This window comes from Mobula birostris, chromosome 5 (assembly GCF_030028105.1).
Source record: "Mobula birostris isolate sMobBir1 chromosome 5, sMobBir1.hap1, whole genome shotgun sequence".
NCBI lineage: Eukaryota > Metazoa > Chordata > Chondrichthyes > Myliobatiformes > Myliobatidae > Mobula > Mobula birostris.
The window spans coordinates 26,151,688-26,177,211 of NC_092374.1; the positions used below are offsets into that span (position 1 = coordinate 26,151,688).

The window sequence follows — 25,524 nt, forward strand, 5'->3', positions numbered from 1 at the left end:
GTTCCCGGTCAGACCGTCATTCCTCATTGGAGCAGGAAAGTGGATTCAACCAGTGGAAAGCACCTGAAGAGATTAGTGTTTATGAAAATGCCAAGAATCATGGGGAATGCTTCACACAGTGGAAAGAAATGGAAAGAAATTTAGCTGGAAACAGAGGAGTTATTGACACGGTATTTCAGTTATAGATTGAGAAGGAAAACCAGAAGTGGCGTGATATCTTGACGAGAATCCTTCACTGCATAAAATTCCTTGCGACTCAGAACCTGGCTTTGCGAGAACACAGGGAGTCACTTCAGCTAGACGACGACTCCAATGTGGGAAATTTCCTTAGCTTACTGAAACTACTGGCCATCTTTGACCCTGTCATAAAAGAACACCTCACTCATTTGGAAAGTCATCCTGGATCCACATCTTATCTTTCACCAGGTGTCCAGAACGAATTCATCCACATGATGGCATCCACTGTTCGCCAGAGTTTACCGAGAAGCATTCATAAAGCCAAGTACTATGGTCTCATGTTCGACTCAATTCCTGATCAGGCACACCGTGAGCAGATGTCAGAAGTAGTGAGGTATGTGGAAGTTGATTTTGAGAGGAAAACAGTCCATGTTAGAGAGTCCTTCCTTGGTTTTATCCAGATAAGCCAGAGGATGCTGAGAGCTTGGTTGAAGACATCTTGAAATAGCTGGAGAAGGACGAAATGGAGCTACAAGATTGTCGGTCACAGTGCTATGACAACACTGCTGTGATGGCTGAACACTGAAATGGTGTTCATCAAAGAATAAGTGAGAAAAACAACCTGACAGCGTTTGTGAATTGCAACAATCACTCACTGAACTTGGTGGGTGTACATGCAGTCAAGCAGGATACAATGATAGTCACGTTTTTTGGAACCATCGAAGCTCTCTACATGTTTTTCTCTTGTTCAACACAGTGCTGGAAAAGACTCAAAAACTCCATGCCTGTGGTTGTTAAGTCTGAGTCCAAAACCAGGTGGAGTGCAAGGACAGAAGCAGTGAAGCCCGTCAACAAGTACCTTGAGGAGATACTTCAAGTTCTCCAGGACATGATAGACAATGAAAACGAGACCGGTGAAACGAAGTGACGCAAGGCAACTGTACAAACCGCATGTTGCGTTATGATTTTCTGATTTTGCTAGGATTTTGGAACAAAGTACTCATTCACATTGACCGTATTCAAAAGAGGCTGCAGGATCCTAGCATGATCTTCCACGATACTGCCCCGGATTTGAAAGTCCTCCAAGATCATTCTTATGATGAAAGAGAAGTGTTGGTCAGTGAGTCTTCCTATTCAGATGATGCTAACCATCGCAGTTTCCATCGCCAGCTGTGGGAGATCATTCAGCAAGTTAAAACAAATACTTCCATATTTGAGAGCCTCCATGGGTCAAGGCAGACTCTGTGATCTTGCTCTGCTGAGTGTAGAAAGAGAAGAAACTGAAAAAACTGACTTTGATCACATCATAGACCAATTTGCATCAGTGAAAGCAAGGAAGGTGCAGTTATAATTTTCATGTAGTGCCATAATTTGTTAATTAAAAGATTAACGAGCTTGACTTGTATTTTTGAGCTGATATTATGGTAAAGTTATCTAAAAGATGGGTGTCAGACGTTTGGACAGGGGCGCAATTTCAGTGCTTGCCATAGGCACTATTTTCCGTAGACTCGCCCCCGTGCAGACAGCAGCTGGGAATAGAAACGCTATCGCTGATCACTGGCATTGTAAAGCATTGTGCTAACTGCTATGCTGCATGCCACATGAATTTCATTTGGAGTTTGACATATTAGTCAGAGCTGTGTTCCTAGGCTGGTCCCCAGAGTACGTGAATTCAAATCACAGCTTTGTAGTTTAAGTTGAATTTTACTTTGAAAAGCTGGAATTGAAAGAAAAGTTGGCAACAATGTGTCCATTAAACTACCAAACAGTTGTAAATTCCTAACAAGTTCACAGATGACCTTTGAAGAAGGAAGTTGCATTCCTTCATCCCTTTTATGTTACTCCAATTCCACACCAATGTGGTTGAATCTTAACCGATCTGTGAATTGGCCTCATAAGGCACTGGCTCATATCAAATCATTACAAGGCACATTAAGGCAGCAGCAAGGAATGCACAATAAATGCAGCCTTACTGGCAACACCTTCATGTCCTGAGAGTGAAGAATGGGCAAAGCTTGATTTTTATTTATAACAGTGTGTTTCCCTGGCTGTTCTTACACACCTTGTACACCAGCCCAGAATTGACATCAGAGGCTATCTTGCAACATGTGAACATGTGTACTAATCTAGTATATGCACACACAGTTAGGCTTCAGTCAGAAATATTGAGCGCTCTTCCCCCCCCCAACCAATTGAAGTGTCAGAATTCAAGTTTATGCATCAAGTTCATTCATTTATTTTTATCAAGTTTACTTTAGATTAGATTATGAGGACACGCAGTCCTCTTTTATTGTCATTTAGTAACGCATGCATTAAGAAGTGATACAATTTGTTCCTCCAGAATGATATCACAGAAACACAAGACAAACCAAGACTTAAAAAAACTGACAAAAACCACATAATTATAACATATAGTTACAACAGTGCAAAGCAAAACAGTACAAAACAGTGCAGTGCCACAAACTTGCCAATGCAGCATCCTGGAAGCACCCGACCACAGTCCAACTCTGAGTCCGTCCGAAAACTTCAAGCCTCCGACCAGCCCTCCGACACCGAGCACCATCACCATCGCTTCGACCCCGGCCCCGGCAACAGGCAAAGCCGAGGCTTTGGGGCTTTCCCCTCCGGAGATTCTCGATCGCACAGTAGCAGCGGCACCGAAGCAGGCATTTCAGAAGTTTCTCCAGATGTTCCTCCATGCTTCTCACGTCCGTCTCCATCAAATCAGGATTGTGCACGGCCCCTATTTAACAAACACGATATCAATTCGGAGCGGCCACATGCACCGCCATCTTCTCCTCTATATCAAATCATTACTATATACATCGAAACATACAGTAAAATGTGTCGCCTGCATTAATAATCAACACACCGGAAGGTGTGCTGGGGCAGCCTGCAAGTGTCGCCACATATTCTGGCCCACAGTGCTCAGTGGAACAACATAGAACAGAACAAAACAGAACACAAGAAGCAAAAAAACAACAGCAGAACATCCCCCCCACCCACATACTTCAGACTGCTAACATCAAGACAAGCCGTCTTTGTTGGCCTCCGGCCTCCAGTGGACTCTGATTTGGACTTCTGACATGCAGACATTGGGCCTGTGCGACCTGCTGAGTTCCATCTACAGTTTATTTATTGCACACACAGTACCTGAAACAGGCAGAGTGATAGCTTCTTTACAAAAAAAAAGCTTTTAGATAAACAGTGGAGATAGCCTACTGAGGGTGCAGAAAACACAGCAGAAACCCTGTCACACCCCTCACTCTTAAATAGGCTGCATGTTCTCGGAATGTGATATTGCAGCCAAGGTAGAATGAATCAAGTTTAATATCACCGGCAGATGTCATGAAATTTGTTAACTTTGCAGCAGCAGTACAATACAATACAAAAAAAACCTGGATTACAGTATATTACAATATATATACATATATATACTTTATACTTTATTGTTGCCAAACAATTGATACTAGAGCGTACAATCATCACAGCGATATTTGATTCTGCGCTTCAATAGTCAAATGAAGACAAGTAGTGCAGAAAACAGAAATTTAAAAAATAGTAGTGAGGTAGTGTTCATTGGTTCAATGTCCATTTAGAAATTGGATGGCAGAGGGCAAAAAGCTGTTCCTGAATCGCTTCAGGCTTCTGTACCTCCTTCCTGACAGTAACAATGAAAAGAGGGCATGTCCTGGGTGGTGAGGGACCCTGGTGATGGAAACCACTTTTCTGAGGCGCTGCTCCTTGAAGATGTCTTGGATACTGCAGAGGCTAACACCCATGATGGAGCTGACCAATTTTACAGCTCTGCAGCTTGCTACTATCCTGTGCAGTACTCCTCCCACCCATAGCTGGCGGTGATGCAGCCTGTCAAAATGCTCTCCACAGTACAAACGCAGAAGTTTTCAAGTGTTTCAGTTGAGAAATCAAATCTCCTCAAACTCCCAATGAGATATAGCTGTTGTCTTGCATTCTTTGTAGCTGCATTAATATGCCAGGACCAGGTTAAATCCTCAGAGATATTGACACCCAGGAGCTCAAAATTGCTCACTCTCCCCACTTCTGATCCCTCTATGAGAACTGGTTTGTGTTCCCTCATCTTATCCTTTTGCAGGGCTAAATTAACATCATTGTTCCAAGAATCTTGCTCAGACCAGGCCAGATCTACCTACTGTCCAGTCTGGAAGAATAGGAACTGCTCTGGAAGACCAGGGTCCCAGTGAGAACCTCTAGCTCTGGCTGTTATTAGCTTGTGTTGTCAGTGGGAGTGAAGGAGCCCCTGGAGTCTCATACCTGTGGATGAGAGTGGGAGATGTGGGGAGTTTCCTACTCAAGGCAAGGTCTCAATGGACACAGGGCAGTTTGATCCAGAGGAAAAGCTGATGCAGTTTGTCATTTAATGGGATACAAATCTGTTGAAATGTTACATCACCCCAAAGCTGGAATCTGCACAGACTGAATGAGAAGTCTTGTTTCCTACAATGAGCAGGGGCTGCATTTTCTTATAGTGTCGATTATTTTTCTTCTAATTGTGTGGGACCAGATGGATTTCCTTGAAGTTATTTTGCACAGTCTCCCAGGAGATTTTGTGTATGTAGTTGCCCCCCTTGCCAACCTTTGGCCAACCTCACAAAGCTGCAGGGCATGGTAAAGCAGGCAGCTCGAACAAGAATGAATGCTCAAAGCTGCCATTGATTTGACTGTTGGTTTTAAAGATTTTCCAATTCCCTTGTACAATGTGAGTAACTGAGCAGGCAATTTGTTCTTCTTGCTGTCAGCCCGTTAACCCTTTGAGGCCTACAGGAATGCTTTGGAATCAAAATTAAAACAATGTTGCCTGTCAGCCTGGTCACAGGAGCTGGTGGATGGATTTTCTGTCTCATTCAGTTCTTGCAACTTGTCACACAGTGGAACCGTTCGGGCATGGATTTCTGGTAGAGGCTCGCACTTTGTTTGACGCAGAAGCAGCAGCTGTATTATCACACCATCACTGATACCAGCTTTTTTATTCCACATTTATATAATTACCAGATTTTAAATTCACCAGCTGGCAGCCGGGGATTTGAGCATGCCTCGGGTGTGTCCGTCCGGGATAAACCATGTCACTTCAGTGCAAAATCTAAGCTGATACTACAGTCAAGTGAGTACTTGAAATTTTAAACCATTGGACTCAACTAAAAGTAAAATATCCCATCAGGTCATTTCAATGAGTCTCCTTGGTATTGATCCCAAAACCAATATCAAAAGTCATAAATTCAAACTATGTATATGTCACCATAAGCTATTTGCAATTCTTTTTCCTACAGGAAAATAAAGAAATACAATAGAACTTCTGAAAACTTATACCTAACCAAGACTGACAAACATCCAATGTGCAAAGGAAGACAAATCTTGCAAATAGTAAAAAAACAAATAAAACTGAGAACATGAGTTGTAGAGTATTTGAAAGTGTGTCTTTAGGTTTTGGTTGTTGATGTGAGCTGATGTGATTCCATTATAGACACACTGTTTCAAGGACTCTATATATCATCAAAGCAAGTTACTGGCTCTGATTTATTTCTGTCTATGAGATCTTTCTGTGTGGAAATTAGATTAAGTACTTTCAACATGTGATTTGAGGCATTGCCCATGTTTCAGAGGGCTATTCAGCATGGCACATGTATGTGCCAACTTTTACAATATCAGGAGGTCCATTAGGTACAGCCATCAAGTAGAGCTGTAACTTTGGAAGTATTTTATCTAATTTCCACGTAGTTTTGTTCTCCCTTTGTTCAACTCCTTCAAACCCCAAGCCCCCCTCTAGTTCAATCTACCTATCATACCCCCTCCCATCTGGTTCCTTATAAAGCCTCAATCCTATCCAGCCTCCCCTCAAACCCTTTTGTAGTGCTATATATTAAATAATTCAAAGTAAGATAAGTAAATTCATTATCAAAGTACATGTGCAACTGTGCGATTTATTTTCTTGTGGGCACACACAATAAATCTATAATAGAATAATACCCATAATAAAATCAATGAAAGACCGCACCAGCTTGGGTAATTAACCTGTGTGTAAAAGACAACAAACTGAGCAAATATAGAAACAAAGTAATAATAAAAATAATAAATAAATAAGCAATAAATGTCGAGAACATGTGCTGAAGAGTCCTTGAAAGAGAGTCCACAGGTTGTGGGAACATTTCAATGATAAGGCAAGTGAAGTTGAGTGAAATTATCCCCTTCGGTTCAAGTGCCTGATGATTGAGGGGTAATGACTGTTCCTAAAGTTTGTGGTGTTATCTTATTCCCTCACGGTCCTGATACAGCGTTTTGACGCTAAATGTCAGTTTACACCTTTTGCATCCACGCAAATTACCTGACCAGCGGAGTTGTATATTAATTCCAGGTGGGTTGGTAGTTGACTGTACCATACAGAAGGACAGCACTTCTGATAACCTACTGTACCCTTAGTGGTACCAACTCATGCGGTACAATTGCCTATTTATTTATGTGTTTAACAATGCACTGCCGAATAGGCCCTTCCATCTCTTTGAACCGTGCCACCCCAACCCGATTAACCCTACCCTAATCACAGGACAATTTACAGTTGCCATTTAACCTACCCTATACGTCTTTGGATTGTGGAAGGAAACTGGAGGACCCGGGAAAAAGCTAGACATTCCACGGGGAGGACGTACAGAGACTCCTTACAGAACAGCGCCGGAATTAAACTCCAGACTCAGGAACGACTTGAGCTGAAAATAGATTCGCGCTAACCACTACGCTACCATGTCTGTCAGTTGTAAGACTGGGTTAGCAGCCCAGCGACCTTGATGAATGATCTGGTGACAACAGTTTAAATCCCACCTTGCACACCACTGAAGATTAATTAGGGATGGACAAGGTCGACCCTGCCAGCAACGCCTAGATCCCATTGGGAATTTTATGTTACATCAGAATTAGATTTATTATCACTGGGCTATGTCATCAGTTTTCTTGTTTTTCAGCAGCAGTTTAGTGCGATACATAAACAATTACTATAAGTTACAATAAGAAATGCAGAATAAAGTAAGTAGCACAAAAGGACAGCAAAATAGAGAGATCGTGTTCATGGGCTCATGGACCATTCAGAAATGTGATGGTGGAGAGGTCTTCAGGCTCCTGAACCTCCTGTCTGATGGCAGTCGTAAGAAGAGAGCATCTCCTAGATGGTGAGGGTCCTTTGATATGAATGCTGCCTTCTTGAAGCACCACGTTTTGAAGATGTCTTTAATGGTGGGGGTGCTAGTGTCCAATTGGCTGAGTCGACAAACCTCTTTCAATCCCGTACGTCCGAGCCTCCTTACCAGACAGTCATGCAGCCAGTCAGAATGCTCTTAGTCATATATCTGTACATATTTACTAGAGTTTTTTGATGGATACACGTGAGAAGCCTAATGAAGTGAGACTTCTTCATGACTGCATCAATATGTCGTGCCCAGGATAAATTCTCTGAGATCTTGATGCCCAGGAACTTGGAACTATTTACCCTTTCCACTGCTGACCCCTCGGTAAGGATTGGTGTACATTCTCCGAACGTCCTCTTCCTGAAGTCCACAATCAACTCTTTGGCTCTGCTGACAATGAGTGCATGGTTATTGCTGTGACACCACTCAGCTAACTCACTCCTGTATGCCTCCTCGTCCCCAGCTGAAATTCCGCCAAAAACAGCTGTGTCTTCGGCAAGTTTATAGATGGTGTTTGAGCTGTGCTTAGCCACGTTCTTGTGAGTGCAGAGAGAGAAGAGCAGTGGGCTAAGCATGCATCTTTGAGATGCACCTATGTTGATCGTCAGCGAGGAGGAAATGTCACTTCCAATTTGAACTGATTGTGGTCTCCTGATGAAGAAGTCAAGGATCCACTTACAGAGGGAAGTACAAAGGCTCGGGTTTTGATGCTTGTTGATTAGAATTGAGAGGATGATAGTGTTGGACATCAATCTATAATCAATGAACAACAGCCTATCATAGGTGCTGCTGTTGTCCTGGTGCTCCGAGGCTGAATGGAGAGCCAGTGAACTTGCATCTGCTATGGACCTGTTGTTTGGTAGTAAGAAAATTGCATTGGTTTCAGCCCTTTGTTCAGGCAGGAGTTATTCTAGCCATGACCAACCTCTCAAAGCTCTTTATCACAGTAGATGTGAATGCTTCTGGGAGACAGACATTGAGGCAGATCTCTCTGCTCTTCCTGGGCACTGGTATGATTGATGCCCTTTGAAGCAGGTGGGAAACCCTGACTGCAGCCGTGCAAGGTTGAAGATGCCCTTGAACACTCCAGCCAGCTGGTTGGCACAAATTTTCGGTGTCCTGCCACGTACACCATCAGGCCCTGATGCCTTGCGAATGTTCACCCTCTTGAAAGATGTTCTGACATCACCTCTATGACAGATATCACAGGGTCGCCAGATGTTGCAGAGATTTGCACAGGTATATTTATTTTTCCTTTCAAAGTGTGCATAAAAGGCATTGAGCCCATCTGGCAGTGAAGCATCAAGCCATTTAAGATGTTAGGTTTCGCCTTATAGAAATGAATGGAACGTAAATCCTGCCACATCTGACGTGTATCCGATTGCATCTCTAACTTCACTCGGAATTGCTTTTTTGGTCTAATGATAGCTTTCCGTAAGTCAAACCTGAACTTCTTGCAGAGTCCTGCAGCACCAGTCTTGAATGCCACAGATCTAGCTCTGAGCAGACTGTGAATATCCTGGTTCATTCACAGCTTCTGTTTTGGGTATGTCCAGTATGTTATTGAAGGCGCACACATATCCATAGAGGTCTTGATGAAGCTAGTGACAACTGTGGAATATTCATTCAGATCTAAAGATGAATCTCTAAATATGGTCTAGTCCACCAATTCAAAGCCGTCCTTTAAATACTACAATGCCTCCCTTGGCCATACCTTAGCCGTCTTCACCACCGGTGCTGTGGTTAGCAAATGTGACCTTCCAAAAAAGGCGATAGTTACTCTTAATATTTAGGTTGGGTGTTGTCATGAAGGATCAAGAGAATTTCCTTCTTTCAGCCCCAAAGTACCAAGACAATCAGCATTACCCAGGCAACTGGCCTGGATAAGACCAGGCAGAAGCATAATTTTTCCCAGGGACTTTCTATAGGGACTTCTTTTGACAGAAAATCAATTTCTATTGATGTGGGGATGTGTAGGTTTCAAAAGTTAAGATGTTTCATGAAGTTTAATTGCTGGATTAGTTGACCTTGGTCACAGGCTCAATAGGGGCTGGAGGAATGTTGTCCTGCATTAATGTTGATGTCTCTAAGACTAAATGAAAGGAGCAAGAGTCATGATTGTGGTTCACAACCATTGGACATTCCATAAGATTGTAAGATGCAGGAGCAGAATTATGCTATTCAGCCATAGAATCTGCTCTATTCAATCATGGCTATTTTCTTCAAATCCATTTTCCTGCCTTTTCCCCATTACTCTTAACCCCTTTACCAATCAAGAACCTATCAATCCCTGCCTTAAATACCTTCAAGAAGGAGGTACAGAAGCCTGAAGGTACACACTTAATGATTCAGGAACAGCTTCTTCCCCTTTGCCATCTGATTTCTGAATAGACATTGAATCCGTGAACAGTACCTCAGTATTTTTAAAAAATTCCTATTTAATTTAACTTACACACACACACACACACACACACACACACACACACACACACACACACACACACACAGTTACATATGTATTGTATTGTACTGCTGCCGCAAAGTTAACAACTTTCTTGAAATATGCCGGTGATACAGTATCTGATTCAATGACTTGGCCTCCATTGACCTCTTGCTGAAGACACTCACCTTCATCTCAGTTTTAAAGGGGCATCCATTTATTTTGAGGCCATCCCCAAGATGGAATACGACCAGTATTGTAATGGAGTAAAGATGGTGACCATTGTGGGTACAGCAAGCTTCTGATGAGAGGAGCAAGCTGTATTTCAGTTAAGTGCACTGCACCTCTCCCTACACCCTTAGTGATCCCTCTTTGTTTTTGAGTTTCATATTTACGTTACAATCATGAGTGTGAGATACTCAGCTGATGACCATGATAGAGTGCAGCAATGGGTCAATATTTACTTCAGTTCCACTGGTAATGTATTAAAACATAATACAAACAGTGTATTGTCTCAAGGTGCTTTACAAAGGTATTATCAGAAGGAGCTAACGCCAGGCCTCATAAGGCGGTATTAGGACAGGTGGCTAAAAGATAAGCAGTCTACTTAGGAAAAGAATGGCAGAGAGGATTAGTGGGAGCGTTGCAGAATGTGGGACAGAGGTGGTTTGGAAGGAGGACCACATAAGTCAAAACAATTAAAACGACAAATCAACAATTCAGGAGGGTTATAAAAAGAGATGCAATTCCTTTCTTGACAAAAAGATGTTTCAAAGTTTTAAAGGCTTTTAAAATGAACTAGAGACAACAGCAATTTAGCATTGCAAATGTTGCAGAACTGCAGCAAATCCCCAGGAAAAATAACATCCCAGTTAAAAGTCCCACTGAGCTGGGCAGTGTCATTGTTGGAAGTGTGACATTGCACTGGAGACTGATATTTGAGTGTTTTCTATTTGTTTCACTTCATTAGGCCTCCAAAGCAATCAGTTAAGGTATTCCTGTTCTGGAAATCTGTGACAGCTGATGTTTGATTTGCCGTTAATTATAGCAGTTGATTTTCATAATTTATGAGACTCACTGTCAGACTCCATTTAACATTCAAGCTCCAGATAATGCTAAGTGGTGTAGGGTGATATGACCAGGGCAATGAACCAATTAACAGGCAGAGGTAACATTAAGCCAGCCAAGTTCCTGCTGGAATGTGATTCAGTGGAGGGTTGTTTCTGTGCCCGAATGAGAGAATGATGTAGTTTAAGTTATTTCTAACACTGCCATCTATCTCCTTCTCTGTCTCAGTGCTCATAATGCTGCCTGTTGTGGAACATCAGTAAAATCTATGTGTACTCACTTCCATGAAAGACAAGGACTTAAATAGAGCTTAAGGTTATGAATCCTTATGTATTATTCTTAATCAGAATCGGAATCAGAATTAGGTTTAATATCACCAGTACATGTTGTGAAATTTGTTAACTTTGCAGCAGCAGTACAATGCAATACATAATAATAGAGAGAATATGAAAACTGTGAATTCAGAAATTGGAATGAACATTGAACCCATGAACTCTACCCCACTACTTTTTTAATTACCCTTTTTTGCACTACTATTTAATAATTGCATGTTGAGGCCATACCAGTGAGCTCAGAAATTTTTAATATGTACTATCTCGAGTCATGTCAACAGAGGGTCAGGTGCATGTGCCAGGGACTTACACTCGCATTGTCAAATAGGGAACAAGATTCCCAGGGATTGGCATGAGTGTAAATCAAAGCTGTGGCTTTGGCCATACATCTTCAGGGTATTCAGCACTCTGTCATAGCTTGTATGCACTGTTAGAGACCGTCAGGCACATCTTGACAGAGACACAGAGATGTTCACATCAAAATGTCCAGCACATTCTGTCAGAGCCAGACACACATCACAGGAGACGTGGAATGAATGACCTGTTCTTCCCCTGAAGACAACTAAGGGCTAATAGATACATCTGCCTGTTAAAAAAGAAACTAAGCCCAGAGACAAAAGAAGTAAGTTTTCAACTAAACTAAAAGAACTTTACAATCAGATAAGCAGATTTCTAAAATTAAGCAATGGAAGTCAATGATTAAGTAAAAGGCCCATGGAATCTCTTTGCCTTTATGTTATGAACTTCAATGAGCAGGAAGTAGTACTAAGCTTGTTCAAAGCCTCTGGCACAGTATGCCATTTTAGAGACTGCGTTGTGCAGAAGCAACAGAGAAAGGCATTAGACTGGTGATTCATGTGGAGTAGCGAATTTCAGAATAATCTTCAAAATCACATGGCAACCTCTGATATGCAAAATCGTTCTGAAATAATAAAACTTGCAGGGTTTTGACCCCTAACGCCCAGGGTTTATTTTGTTCCACAGAAGTTGCTTGACCTGCTGAGTTCCTCCAGCAGGTGTTGCTCTGGATTCTGGCGACTGCAGTCTCCTGTCCATACCCACAGAATGGTAGCAATAGTGACTATGGAATCCACTCCCATGGAGGCTGGTTCCTCAGATTAGAAACAAGGAATGGAACTTTGCATTTATACAGCACCTTTGTAAACCCAAAATAATCTGCAAATGCTGGGATCAAAGCAACAGTCACAACACGTTGGAGGAACTCAGCAGGTCTGGCAGCATCGGTGGAAACGATGAGTCGACGTTTCGGGCTGGAACCCTTCATCAGGACTGAAGAGGGAAGGGGCAGAGGCCCTATAAAGAAGGTGGGGGAGGGTTGGAAGGAGAAGGCTGGTAGGTTCAGTTGAAAAACCAGTAATTTGAAAGACAAAGGGGTGGGGGAGGGAAAGCAGGGAGGTGATAGGCAGGAAAACAATGGGTAGTAGAATGAGGCGGAACCATGAGGGAGGTGATAGGCAGCTGGGCGAGGAGGCAGAGTGAAATAGGGATAGAGGAAGGGAGGGGGAGGGTCTCCAGCCCCTTGGTATGTCCATAGAGTTCTTCAACTTCTGGTGATTCCCACCATGTTGGTCATGAGTGATCGCACTACTACTACTACTACTACTACTACTACTAAACATAGTGGAGACAATTTTCACGAGTTCTCACAAAGTGCAAAGCAATAATATCTAGACAATCAATTTTGATGGTGTTGGTTGAGGGTTTGACTACTGACTTTTGAGTATTAGGTGTTAACCCTTACTATTTAAAGAAATAATGGCAGAAGATTTTATAGATCTGTCCAGTATTGCAGCAGACTGTTATGATGATGTCTTGCTTAAAGGAAAACTGGACGAATGCATGCAGGGAGGAAGGAAAGAAAGGAAAAAATATATATGTTGTCAGATTTGGATGAAATAGATTTGAAGGAAAACGCGGTGCATCAACTCCATTACAATGTTCTCCTACTCTGTAAATATAATTCTGTGCCACTTATCAGGTTGCAGTAGAAAAGGTCACTATAAAAATCCAATGGAGGTCCAAGAAGGAGTGCCAAGTCATAAATTTGTATTTGGGTTGTGCCGCTATTCAGAGGTCATTTTGGTAAACTCAAATTGTAACTTCATCAAGGAATGCAATAGTTCAGTTAGAACCAAGTCAGTTTAATCTACATGCAGAGGTTTTTTAAAAATTGGTGAATGTAGCTCTGAAAAATTATTCTGCATGGTACCTGAGAAGCCTGATTTGACTGCATTGTGATTAGTCAGCCTTAATGCTGCTGGGATCTTCAACAACACTAAGGGGGAATTGAAATTTTTCTTCTCCAAAAATGTTTCATATCCTGTGATTTCCCCATAATATGATCACCTTGCTTGAGCTGATTTTACAGCTGTCTGCTACACATTGGAATGAGTAGCTGAAGTCCAGCTCCAAATCAAGACAAAATATCCAAGTGCTCTGCCCTATGCCACCTCTGTTGACTGTTCAGTGCAACTCCCTCAAAGCTGTGGCAGTGGAAGGGCACTCACCAAGTCTGCAATATTTACCAGCGCCCTAATATTTGTCCTGTGAGTGCCTCCACGCAACAATATCGTTATTCTATAGCCTGTTTCATCTTGTGGTGAGCAATGACTCCTCAGATACTACACAGAGGATGCAATTTGATACTGACCCAGAGAAGGAAATATTAGGACAGGTGGTTAAAAAAAATCTTGACCAAGCTTACAAATAATTAAAATAGGAGCAGAAGGCAGCCATTTGCAATTCAGTATGCTTGTGGCTGATCAGCCAAACTCAATATCATTTTCCAGTTTTCTCTCCACATCCCTTGATTTCTCTAGTCCTAAGAATACTAACCACTACTTCTTGAAATGTTTTAATGATTTTAACTTCAAGTGCTTTCTGAAGGAGATAATTCTCCAGGTCTAGCACTTTCTTGAAGAAATCTCTCCTCGTCTCAGTTCCACTGGGCTTTACCAGACCATCCATCCTGCATCTAATCAATCCACTCCTTTTGGAACCTTTCAGGTTTCTTTGAGATCCCTTCTCTCTTCCAAAGTCTCATGAAATTAAACCCAGTTGACACAATTTCTCCCCTGTTAATCCAGAGACCAGTCTGTTAAACACTGTTAAAGGTTTTATGGAGTGTCTTAAAGGAGGTGAGCAAGGCAAGTCAAGTCAAAATTATTGCCATATGCTTAAGTACTGTGAGGAATAGGTACAGTCAAAAACTTGCTTGTAGCAACATCACAGACACACAGAGTTCAAAGTTCAAAGTGCAAAGCAAATTTTATTATCAGAGCGCATACGTGTCATCACGTACAATCCTGAGATTCATTTTTTGTGGGCGTACTCATCAAATCTATAGAATCTTAACTGTAACAGGATTAATGAAAGATCAACCAGAAGATAACAAATTGTGCAAATGCAAATATAAATAAATAGCAATAAATAATGAGAACATAAGATAACAAGATAAGGAGTCCTTAAAGTGAGATCATTGGTGGTGAGAACATCTCAATGGATGGACAAGTGAGTGGAGTTATCCACTTTTGTTCTAGAGCTTGATGGTTGAAGGGTAGTAACTGTTTCTGAACCTGGTGGTACAAATCCTGAGGCATGTGTACCTTCTATCTGATGGCAGCAGTCAGAAAAGAGCATGGCCAGAGTGGTGAGGATCTTTGATGATGGTTACTGCTTTCCTACAACAGCATTTTATGTAGATGTGCTCAATGGTTAAGAATAAGCGTACTTAAATTGTATATGAATTATAGCAGAGCATAAAAACATCATCAGAGGCATGTCGATAGCAGTGCAGGAGGTGGCCTGTGGTGATCCATTGCTAAAGTACGATTAATGTTGTGCAAGAACCTGATAATTGCAGAAATGTAGCTGTTTCTGAACCTGGTGGAGCCTTAAGCTTTCTGTGCCTCCTGCCAAATGGTAGCTGAAACAGTTCATCAGTCGGGTGGACTCTAACAGCACTCAAGGGCAATGCAGGCAAAACTATAGCCTCCAATTGCAGAGAGATAAAAATTGGGGCTCTTCAGAAGGCCAGAAATAGAAATAATGGACATCCTAGGCACTTTGTGCTATTGAGCAAGATTGACTCTTGTAATCGGGCCTTTAATGGCTACTGTACTGGGGATAATTCCATGAGTTTGTCAAGTATTGAAACAACTTGGCTGAAAAGCTAGAGTGGGCTGTAGGAGAGGGATCAGAGGGAAGAAGATATTTTAAGGAGGTGTGAAATTCCAAAAGAAAAACCAAAGCTTTGTGCTCAGCACAGTAATGGTCTGGAACAGTAGGAGAACAAGCACTCTTTAAAATGCTAACAATAGGAAGGCCGGTTTCTGCACAGCTCCTTTATGGCAGGTGTCATCACTTCTGTAGTCTGAGTGCGCATTGGACCATTGTTTTGGTGGTCAAGCTCAGAGGAGCAGAGACAAAGGCCGACTATCAGTTTTCTCACATTCCATGGCTTTCTAACTCTTCTTTCTTTGTCCTTCAGTGCTTTGAAAACATTTTCCCAGCCCCCCATTTCTTTCCATACCTGCCTGTTTGTTTTTATCTGACGCCTGAATGTTACTGACAGAGGCTTGAACTGATTAAGTGGGGCAGAAATGCTGGAATTCAGCAGACAAAAGAAACCGACTTGACCACCTCACACCATCAGCTTAACAAGACACCTCTCCTTGACACCTGAATGAATCCTAAACCTCTGTATGTGTGTGAGCACGTGCGTGGTTATTTGCTTTAACTTGGTTTTTAAAAAAATATGTTTAAGGGAATAAGAATCAAAGCTTACTTCCACTAATATTCTCAAAACAGGGGCAAACTTCTCCTTGAGGGAATTGGGAATCTGTGAGCCCACCACTCGAAGAGGGCTGGCGTTCTGCTCGGAGATGGGTCTCCCCCACCGAGGGTACTCCGTGAATGCAGGCTCGGACGCTGACACAGAAAATGAAGGAGTGATGTCCCCTGAGCATGCCATGAGGCTGTGGGGCCGGGGAGTCAAATCCGGGCGCAGCTCCTGTCTGTCCAGTCGTTCCAACTCGGCACTCACGCTGACTGACACTGAGCACGAGAATAACAAGTCAGACAGTGAGAATGGTGAGTTCAGAGAATCCTTTGTCATCGTTTCTTGGGAGTAACTCCTCTCTTCTCTTTGTCTCTCTCTCTCTCACACACACACACACACACACACACACACACACACACACATACACACACACTCACACTCTCTCTGTCTGTCTCTCACTCTCTGTCTCTCTCTTTCTCTCTCTCTCTCACACACACACACTCACACTCTCTCTGTCTGTCTCTCTCTCACTCTCTCTGTCTCTCTCTCTCCTCTTTTTGTTCTCTCTCCTTCCTCCCTTTACTGATCTTTTCCTTCATCTCCCTTTCTCCCTTGCTTGCTCTGTTTCTCTCTCCCTCTTTGTTCCCTCTTTCTGCTTCTTTTTCTTTCTCTTGCACCTTGGTTTTCTCTTTCCATCACTCTTCATCTCCCTTTCTCTTTTTCTCTCTCCCTCTCTTGCTCTCCCTCTCTCTTTCTGTGTCTTTTCCTTTCATTCTCTCGTTCTTTCTCCCTCTCACTCTCTTCTTCTCCCCCCTCTATTTTCCTCATTTTCTGTATCTTTTTCTTTTGCTCTCACTCCCCTTTACTTTCTGAACCCCCACAGGAAAACGTTCTTTTTTCACATTTTTTTGTAGATGTTGAACACTATATTTGGAAAAAATCAATATGTAGCATCAGATGAGCGGCATTATACCAGGGACTTCCAACATGGTCTTGGATACATTTTGAGATGAAGCATTGTCTAAACCATGATTAATTTGCCTTGTGAATTCTCTGATGATATTGCTGACAGTCTGGGCTGAGGAATCAGGAACTGTTGGGAGATTAATGAGCATTTGATTGGTTCAGTTTTGAAGAAGGGGAGAGGCGGAGGAGAAGAAAGAAAGATTTATATCTGCTGTGGCACCTACGTATTCCCAATAGAAATTATCCCAGGACTTTCAACAAATGAATGATGCCCTAGTATAGTCTTTGTCAAGTAATCTTGGCAAAACTGCATATATTCTCGAGAATGAGTAAATGGCCGGAGATGACATTTAATAATATTTGGGAGAAGAGTGAGGAGCGTTGGCTGGAAATCAGGGCAAAATTTCACTTTAGCTGAAAAAAACAAAATTAAAGTGAAGTGTTGAAGAAATGAACTTGTACTTAAAGCGCTAGAAATCCATTATACATGCTCTTTTGGAGATCATGTTGTTAGAACAGCCTCTGGGCAAATGGTTTTACCCAAAATGATTTAAAGGTCTTGTGCCTTCGACGTGTAAATAACCTTGAATGTTAGTGTGATGCTGCAGGCTCATCCAAAGTGTAAACGGTATGATTGGTGGTCAAGGAGGCTTTTCTATCTCTGAACTGCCACAGCTTTTTACAGCCCTGCTTGGCATCTGGTTTATAAATCAGTGTGTTTATGCCCTGGAATCAAAAATCTTGAGCTTGCTGGTTCAGGGGCCCAGCTCCACACCTCAAGTTGAGCTGCAGAACTGAGTGCGCCACGGAAGGAGTCAACACATCAACTGAAGTAGAGTTGGGGTTCACCAGCAACGGTTCAAAGCCAAAACCCGGTCCACTTCACTGAATCACAGAAATGAATGCATGGGATGTTCTTCGCCCTATTGTGTTCATGCTGGACTAGAATGGGGTTTATAGGTCAAAGTCAAGATAATCGTCAAATGCCCAAGTACATGGATACACAGGTGCAATAAAAAAACTCATTTGAGAGGTGAATTGAAAGAAGTATAAAAGATTGAGTGGATAGCTGGAAACTTTTTCTCAGGGTGGAAATGGCTAATATGAGGGGGTATAATTTTAAGGTGTTTGGAGGAAAGTGACGGGAATGTCAAAGGTAAGTTTCTTACACAGAGAGTGGTGGGTGTGTGGTAGAGGCAGATACATTAGGAGCATCTAAGAAACTCTGAGAATAGGCACATGGATGATAGAAAAATGGAGGGTTATGTAGGAGGGAAAGGTTAGGTTGATCTTAGAGTGGGTTAAAAGGTTGGCACGACATTGTGGGCCAAATGGCCTGTACTGTGCTGTACTGTTCTATGTTCTAACATCAGACACACATAAACAGAACTTATAAGAAAATCGTGAATTAAATATAAATTATACACAATTTTTACAAAAAATGAAGTCCATCTTCATACCAAGCACTCAGAATTGTCATAGTGCTACTCTTGATTCAGGTTGTGCCAGTTGATTAAAGGAGACAAATGGTTGAATGGACATAGCTGTTCTTGATCCTGGTGGTGTGCGACTGCAGTCTTTGCTACTTTCTGCCCAATGGTAGCAGCGTGATGATGACATGACTTACATGGAGGGGATGCTTGACGATGAAAGTTGACTTCATGTGACATGTCTCCTGTGGATACTCCATTGGTGAGGAGGAAAGTGCCTGTGATATATTGGGTAGAGTCCACTACTGTCTACACCTTCTTACCATAAGACAAAGGAGCAGAATTAGGCCACTTGGCCCATCGAGTCTGCTCCTCCATTCCCTCATGGCTGATTTATTTTCCCTTGCGATCCTATTCTCCTGCCTTCTCTCCATAGCCTTTGACACCCTTACCTCTGAACCAATCAATTTCCACTTTAAATATACCCAATGACTTGGACTACAGGCTGTCTGTGGCAAGTAATTCCACAGATTCACTGACATCTGGCTGAAAACATTCCTTCTCGCCTGTGCTCTAAAGGGATGTCCTTACAATCTGAAGCTGTGCCCTCTGGTCCTAGACTCTCCCACTATTGGGAACATTCACTCCATGTCCACTCTCTTTACACCTTATGTAGGAGGTTAATCCTCTTCCCTGCTCTTGGTGCTGTTGGCATTCATCCAGGTGCTTTGTGAAGCATGTCTTCGCTCATTGAAATTCCATCCTCAAAGTCAAGTCAGGATCAGAACAACTCTTGTTTAATTATAAGTGGAAGAAAAAAGATTTAATGTTGCTGGTTAGCATAGGCCTAGCTGACTACACACTGTAGGCCCTGTGGAATAAGGTGGCCATACCAGCACAAGGACACTGCGGGAACTCTGCCCAGCTAGCATTTACAGTCTAGCTGGAATGTATCTCCTACACGTGAGCAGTTTTATAAAACCAGCAATTGATCCCTAAACTTGTGAGACACTATGTTCAGTGCAGCAGTTAATCATTTGATTCAATCTCCTTGGCAGCCTGATAATACATGAAGAAGGTTAAACAGGGCTTGGTTGCTTGTCTTGTTAAAGCTGTGCAAGTGCAGAGGCTGCTGTCTTATCCCAGATGTGATATTGAACGGCATACAGTCTCAAAATGCTCTGCAGCAGCAGAAGAAATCTTCTAGGACAGAGCTGATCCCAGTAGCAGTTGCAAAGTGGCTCCTTCTCCATTGTCCGATCAATGAAGTGATCATGGGACCAGAGTAGTTTTAACCCCTGGATCTACTCAGCCTGGCCAGCAGTAGAACATTATACAGTCTCAACCTGGGTCTAAGTGACAGGCTTCCCAGGGAAGTAACTTAGTTGTGCAGCTATGTTGGCGCTGGAATCTATGGTGACACATACGGGCTGTCCCCTTTGTTGTGTTGCTTGATATTACAAACGACACATTTCACTGTATTTTTTGATGTACGAGTGATAAATAAATGAATCTGATCTGAATCCGTACACAGGTCCTTTGGCCTAACTGGTTCAAGACACCCACACCACCAAGGTCAGGAACAATTATTACCACTCGACTATCAGGCTCTTGAACCAAAGGGGATAACTTCACTCAACTTCATTTGCCTCATCATTGAAATGCTTCTACAGCCTATGGACTCATGTTCAAGGACTCTTCATCTCACGTTCTCGATGTTTATTGCTTATTTATTTATTAATATATTTTTTAAATGTTTGTATTTGCATACTTAACACCCAGTTCGTACAGTCTTTCATTGATTCTACTGTGGATTTATTGAGTATACCTGTAAGAAAATGAATCTCAGGGTTGTATATGGAAACATATAGGTACTTTGATCCTTGCCACCCAGGGCGCCCCATCTAGTCTCATCCCATTTGCCTGTGTTTGGCTCATGACCTTTCCAATCCATGTACCTGTCCAACCTTCTTTTAAAAACTGTTATTGTACCTGCCTCAACCACTCTCTCTGGCAGCTCATATCACATACGTATTATCCTCTGTGTAAAAAAGTTTCCCTCAAATTCCTTTTAAACCATTCCCCTCTCGTCTCAAACCTATGCCCTCTTGTCTTGATTCTCCAATCCTGGGAGAAAGACTGAATGTATTCACCTTATTTATGCCTTTATGATTTTATACATCTCTCTGAGATTAGCTCTCAGTCTCCTATGCTCCAAACAGAAAATTCCTACAAGGTCCAACATCTCCCTTGAGTTTTGGCAACGTCTTTGTAAATATGTTCTGTACTTTTTCCAGTTTAGTAACATCTTTTCTATAGCAAGGCAACCTTAAACTGACCACGGTGCTCCAAATGTGGCTTCAGCAGCATGTTGTACAAATACACCAATGTCTTGTCCATGTGTACCATGTCCTCAATGTACTCAAAACCCTCAATGATGAAGGTCAGCATGCCAAAAGTCTTCAACAGACAACTCAAGAAAAACCTAAGCTCTTTCTAAAACTCTGCAAAGAATGATTTTTGTCCCTGCTCCCCACTTCTGATTTACAGTTGTAATTTTTGAAGAAAATTATACTGCAGTTCATTGAAAAGGTACAAATCTGTGTTAAGATTCTAGTTCTTAGGATGAGTGAAGAAAGGCTGGGGCAGCAACAGAGCCATCAGGAATTGCAGGCTGATTGGTGGTCAACATGAATTAGATCAGCAGTTTTGTTGGGTTCTGAGACTTGGTGGGATGGGGCTGGTAGGTATTAAATTCTGAGAAGAGGTAAATCACAGGGTCTGAAGGAGGCAAATAATGGGGTGAACAAATAGTAGGGTTGTCAGATCAGAAGAGTTGGGCATTTATGGGGTCAAAGCGTAGGACTCAAATGGTAGTGTGCTTAGGGAAATCAGATCAAGACATTGGACTTCAGCCCTCTGGTGATAATGGAATGATTAGAATTTCCTCATTAATCCAACAATGGGAACCCTCAAGACAATGTAGCTCAAGAGTCCTAAAGAGTCATAGCAGAAAATGTCATCATCTGTGATTGTGCCAAATGTAAGGGTGACTTACATCCAGAGGTGCCAAGCTGAAGTTCAAAAGTGAAGTAAAATTATTTGGAAATGGTCATTTGAGCACTTGCATGAGAAAAATAATTGATTTTCAATTGCACAGTGCTGAACAAAATAATATTATGTAGTTAAGTTACCTAGCATTGGTCATCAATGAGAACAAAACAAGGATGTTGCCAGGACTTCAGGATCTGAGTTATAGGGAGAGGTTGAATAGGTTAGTACTTCATTTTCTAAATCGTAGAAGAACGAGGGGAGGTTTGATAGAGGGGTATAGATAGAGTAAATGCAAGCAGGCTTTTTCCGCTGAGGCCATAGGTTAAGAGTGAAAAGTGAGATATTTTAGGGGAACATGAGGGGAAATTTCTTCACTCAGAGGGTGGTGAGAATGTGGAACAAGCTGCAAGTGGAAGTAGTGGATGCGGGATAAATTTCAATATTTAGTAGAAATTCGGATGTGTACTTAGTTGGGAAGGGTCGGAGGGCTATGGTCCAGGTGCAGGTCAATGGAACTTTAGCAGATAAATAGTTTGGCACTGAATAGATGGGCTGAAGGGCCTGTTTCTGAGCTGTAGTGTTCTATGACTGTATGACCATATAAAACTTTTTCATTACGGTAAAAATCAGCAGAACTGCAGTTACTGGGAACCTAAACTAAAACAGACAGTGCTGGAACCTCTCAGCAGGTCAGACAGCATCTGTGGAAAGAGAAACAGAACCCAACATATTAACCATTTCTTTTTATTGTTTCTGCCTGACCAGCTGAGCATTTCCAGCATCTTATGGCTTTTCACTTCTGATGATTACTTCAAAAGGGATCTTACATTCTGAACTCTGTCTTGATATTACCCTCTTTGGCATTTGTGATTTAAAGTCACTGGTCCAGAAGTACCTCTGACCTTGTGCTTGGAAAACGGTCTTTGGAAATACAATCAATGCTGCAGGCTGCAATGATGGAACAGTACTGACATCTGACGATGCATTGTACGGAAGAGGACACTCTTCACCAGAGCTGCATCTTACTCTTTTTTGCCACACATGTCCTTTTCAAGTATCTATTCAAACCTCTTTAGAAGTATGAAGAATGTTTTCATTGTCCAGAACCTTGAAGCTTAATGGTCTATTAGAAGCTAATTGTAAGATTACAATCCCTCTTCACCTGAGTGTCCCTGCAGAAGGATGCCTTCCTGCAGGTGATGCAAAATACACATCTGATCTCAATAGCATGTTTTCTTGCTTGCACCCACTTGTAACGAGAAACATTCACCATTCTTCCTTTCCAGTGAATTGCTGGATAAGCCCAGGTAATCAGTCCCTCATCTCAGGCCCCTTTTCCCTTGTGCTTGAAAACTGCCAGTTCCCCTGGCTTTTGAAGAGAAAATCTGGCTTCACTAAATATTTCAAGGTTCACTGTTAAAAATTTTAATAAGAGTTTTGACTTAATTGAGGCTTGCAGCAAATTTGAACCAGATCTAGAGGGAAGGGTGCCACAATGATGCAGTTCGTGCTGAGTTTAAGATTGCTTCCAATGACAATTTCAAAGGTCACGCTCAGATTTATTCAGCATCCTCAACATAAAGTCAGATATTCCAGCTTCCCGCACATCAGAGAGCTTATATTCATGTAGCACCTTTTAATGCAATGAAGCGCCCCGGGTTCTTCATAGCAGCTATCGGATCAAATTTGACAAAGAGTAGGGTAAGTTCAAGTTCAAAATAAATGATCAAATACTACCCTGAGATGTATTTTCTTGCAGGCATTCACAGTATAACAAAGAAATATAATAGAATCAATGAACAAGTGCACACACAGACTGAATAGTAACTGATGTGCAAGAAAAGACAAACTGCAAATACACAAAAAAAGTAAAATAAGTAGATAATTAAATAGATAAATAGATACAAACATTAATACACACATACATGCTAGTAACGTGTATAATAGAGTCCTTCAAAAGTGAGTCTTCAGGTTGTGTTCAGTGATTAGATTAGTATGGTAGGGAGTGAATTTATCCACACCTGTTCAGCACCTTGATGGATATAGTATAATAACTATTCCTAATCTGGTAGTATAGACCCTAAGGCTCCTGTACCTCCTTCACATTGGTAGCAACGAGAAAGAGTATGGCCTGGATGGTGGTGTTGACCAAATATTTGGCCAAACAAATATGTAGGTTTCAGTTGGTTGGGCTTGTAGAGAAAATCACAGGATCTGGACCCAAACTGTTGAAAGCATGGGTGTTATTTGGGGAACAATGGAAACTGGAAATATGTACAATGTTTAAAAAATACATAGTTTCCTGTGACTTGTTAAGTTGTGAGAGGAAAACAAAAATGCAATTTCTTCATTCACACTTAACAATTGGAGCTAATTTTTTTTTCCAAATGTGATCATTTCACCCAGACCTTGGTACTAGGCCCCTGAAGTGAATGTAGATCAAGCCTCCCTTTCTTTAAGGTTTCTATCACGTTGATCTGAGTATAGTTGTTTTTGAGATGGTCAAGGGAGGCATTCTACCCCCTCCAGACTTGGAATGCTGCTCTGTTTACTTTCTATCAGTTCATTAAAGATTCACACCTGCACAGCATTAACAGTGCAAGGTTGGATACAAAAGGCCCCCAAGGTAAAGAGGTCCTGAGCTATAAGCACCTGCGATACTGGGCAGTAGTTGAGTCAGTGCCTTCGGGGAATAAGGGAATATTTTGTTGCACAGGAAGAGAATTTTTCTCTCAGAGGTCACATTCCATTTTTCTGACAGAGAAGGCAGATAATTGCAAAACTGTGGATCAAAATGAAGAAGTAGAAAACAAGCTGAAGTTAAACAACAGCTTTGTTTCTGTTGAATACGTGCTTAAATATTGAATCCTAATGACTTAATTGTGTGAGCTGGTGAGGGAGTTACTGGCCATGACAGTCCATGACAGGATGAGAGATCTGGATTAATAATATACCCTGTTAAAATGACAGAATCAATAAAGCACCCTAGATTAATGATGGCTCTCGAATGATATTAATTCAGCTCTTTTACTCTATTGGACTCTGTAGGTCTTGACTGTTCATTTGATGTTGTTAATATTCATAAGTTAAGTAGAAACTTCAAAGAAAATCAACAATAATAGACAAGCAACACACATAAAAGTTGCTGGTGAACGCAGCAGGCCAGGCAGCATCTCTAGGAGGAGGTACAGTCGACATTTTGGGCCGAGACCCTTCATGACGAAGGGTCTCAGCCCAAAACGTCGACTGTACCTCTTCCTAGAGATGCTGCCTGGCCTGCTGCGTTCACCAGCAACTTTTATGTGTGTTGCTTGAAATTCCAGCATCTGCAGATTTCCTTGTGTTTGCAACAATAATAGGCAATGAGAGTGATGGTGGCAGAACGGAGGTTCAGGAGCACCATTTGAAATCATTCAGTGTGAAGCAGCATTACTGGACTAGAAATCTAGAGGCATAACCTAATGATCTGGTAGCATAACTTCAAATTGCTGATTATATCTAGGGCATTTAAGTTAAGTAAATTATTTTTTTAATTATAAAGCTAGCATCAACAAGCTGCCTGAACCACTCAGATTACTAAAAAAATCCAACAAATTTCGAAATGCCAACTCTGTATGTGAATCTAGCCTCATAGCAATGTTGACCACCCTTTCTCAAGATCTGCACTCTGTTAATTCAAGTGCTGCTGGTGTCAATAACTGCTCATGAATAAATATGGCATTTCTTCCCTTAGTTCCCTGTGTGAAGTAAGGGAATTTTATTTGAAAAAACATTGATGGAGACGTGCATTTCTTGTTAAAAAATGAAAATGTTCATTGGACACTGGAACCATGGTATTGGGAACTCCCCTAGGGTGTTCAAATAAATGCAAAAGCTTCGAACGCATTCCCTTCAAATTTCCTAGTGTTTAGCATGACATCCCAGTCCTAATTAACAGTGGCTCAGAAATGGAAAAAACATGATACAGAATAGTTGGCAAATCACTAATTTCCCTCCGATCACTTTTATCCTTGAGATGAAAAGCACGGCTCTGACTTAGAAACAATCA

The 25,524-nt window shown here is 41.8% G+C and overlaps 1 protein-coding gene across 10 annotated transcripts in view; it reads left to right on the forward strand.

The window, feature by feature from the left end:
- Window positions 1–25,524, forward strand: part of LOC140197572 (teneurin-3-like) — a 2,811,066-nt gene that overhangs the window by 2,202,770 nt on the left and 582,772 nt on the right. For all 10 annotated transcript variants that reach the window (XM_072257693.1, XM_072257692.1, XM_072257694.1 and 7 more), the window contains one exon: window positions 16,056–16,337. In XM_072257693.1, the coding sequence (XP_072113794.1) occupies window positions 16,056–16,337 (282 nt within the window). The remainder of the gene's footprint in view (window positions 1–16,055; window positions 16,338–25,524) is intronic.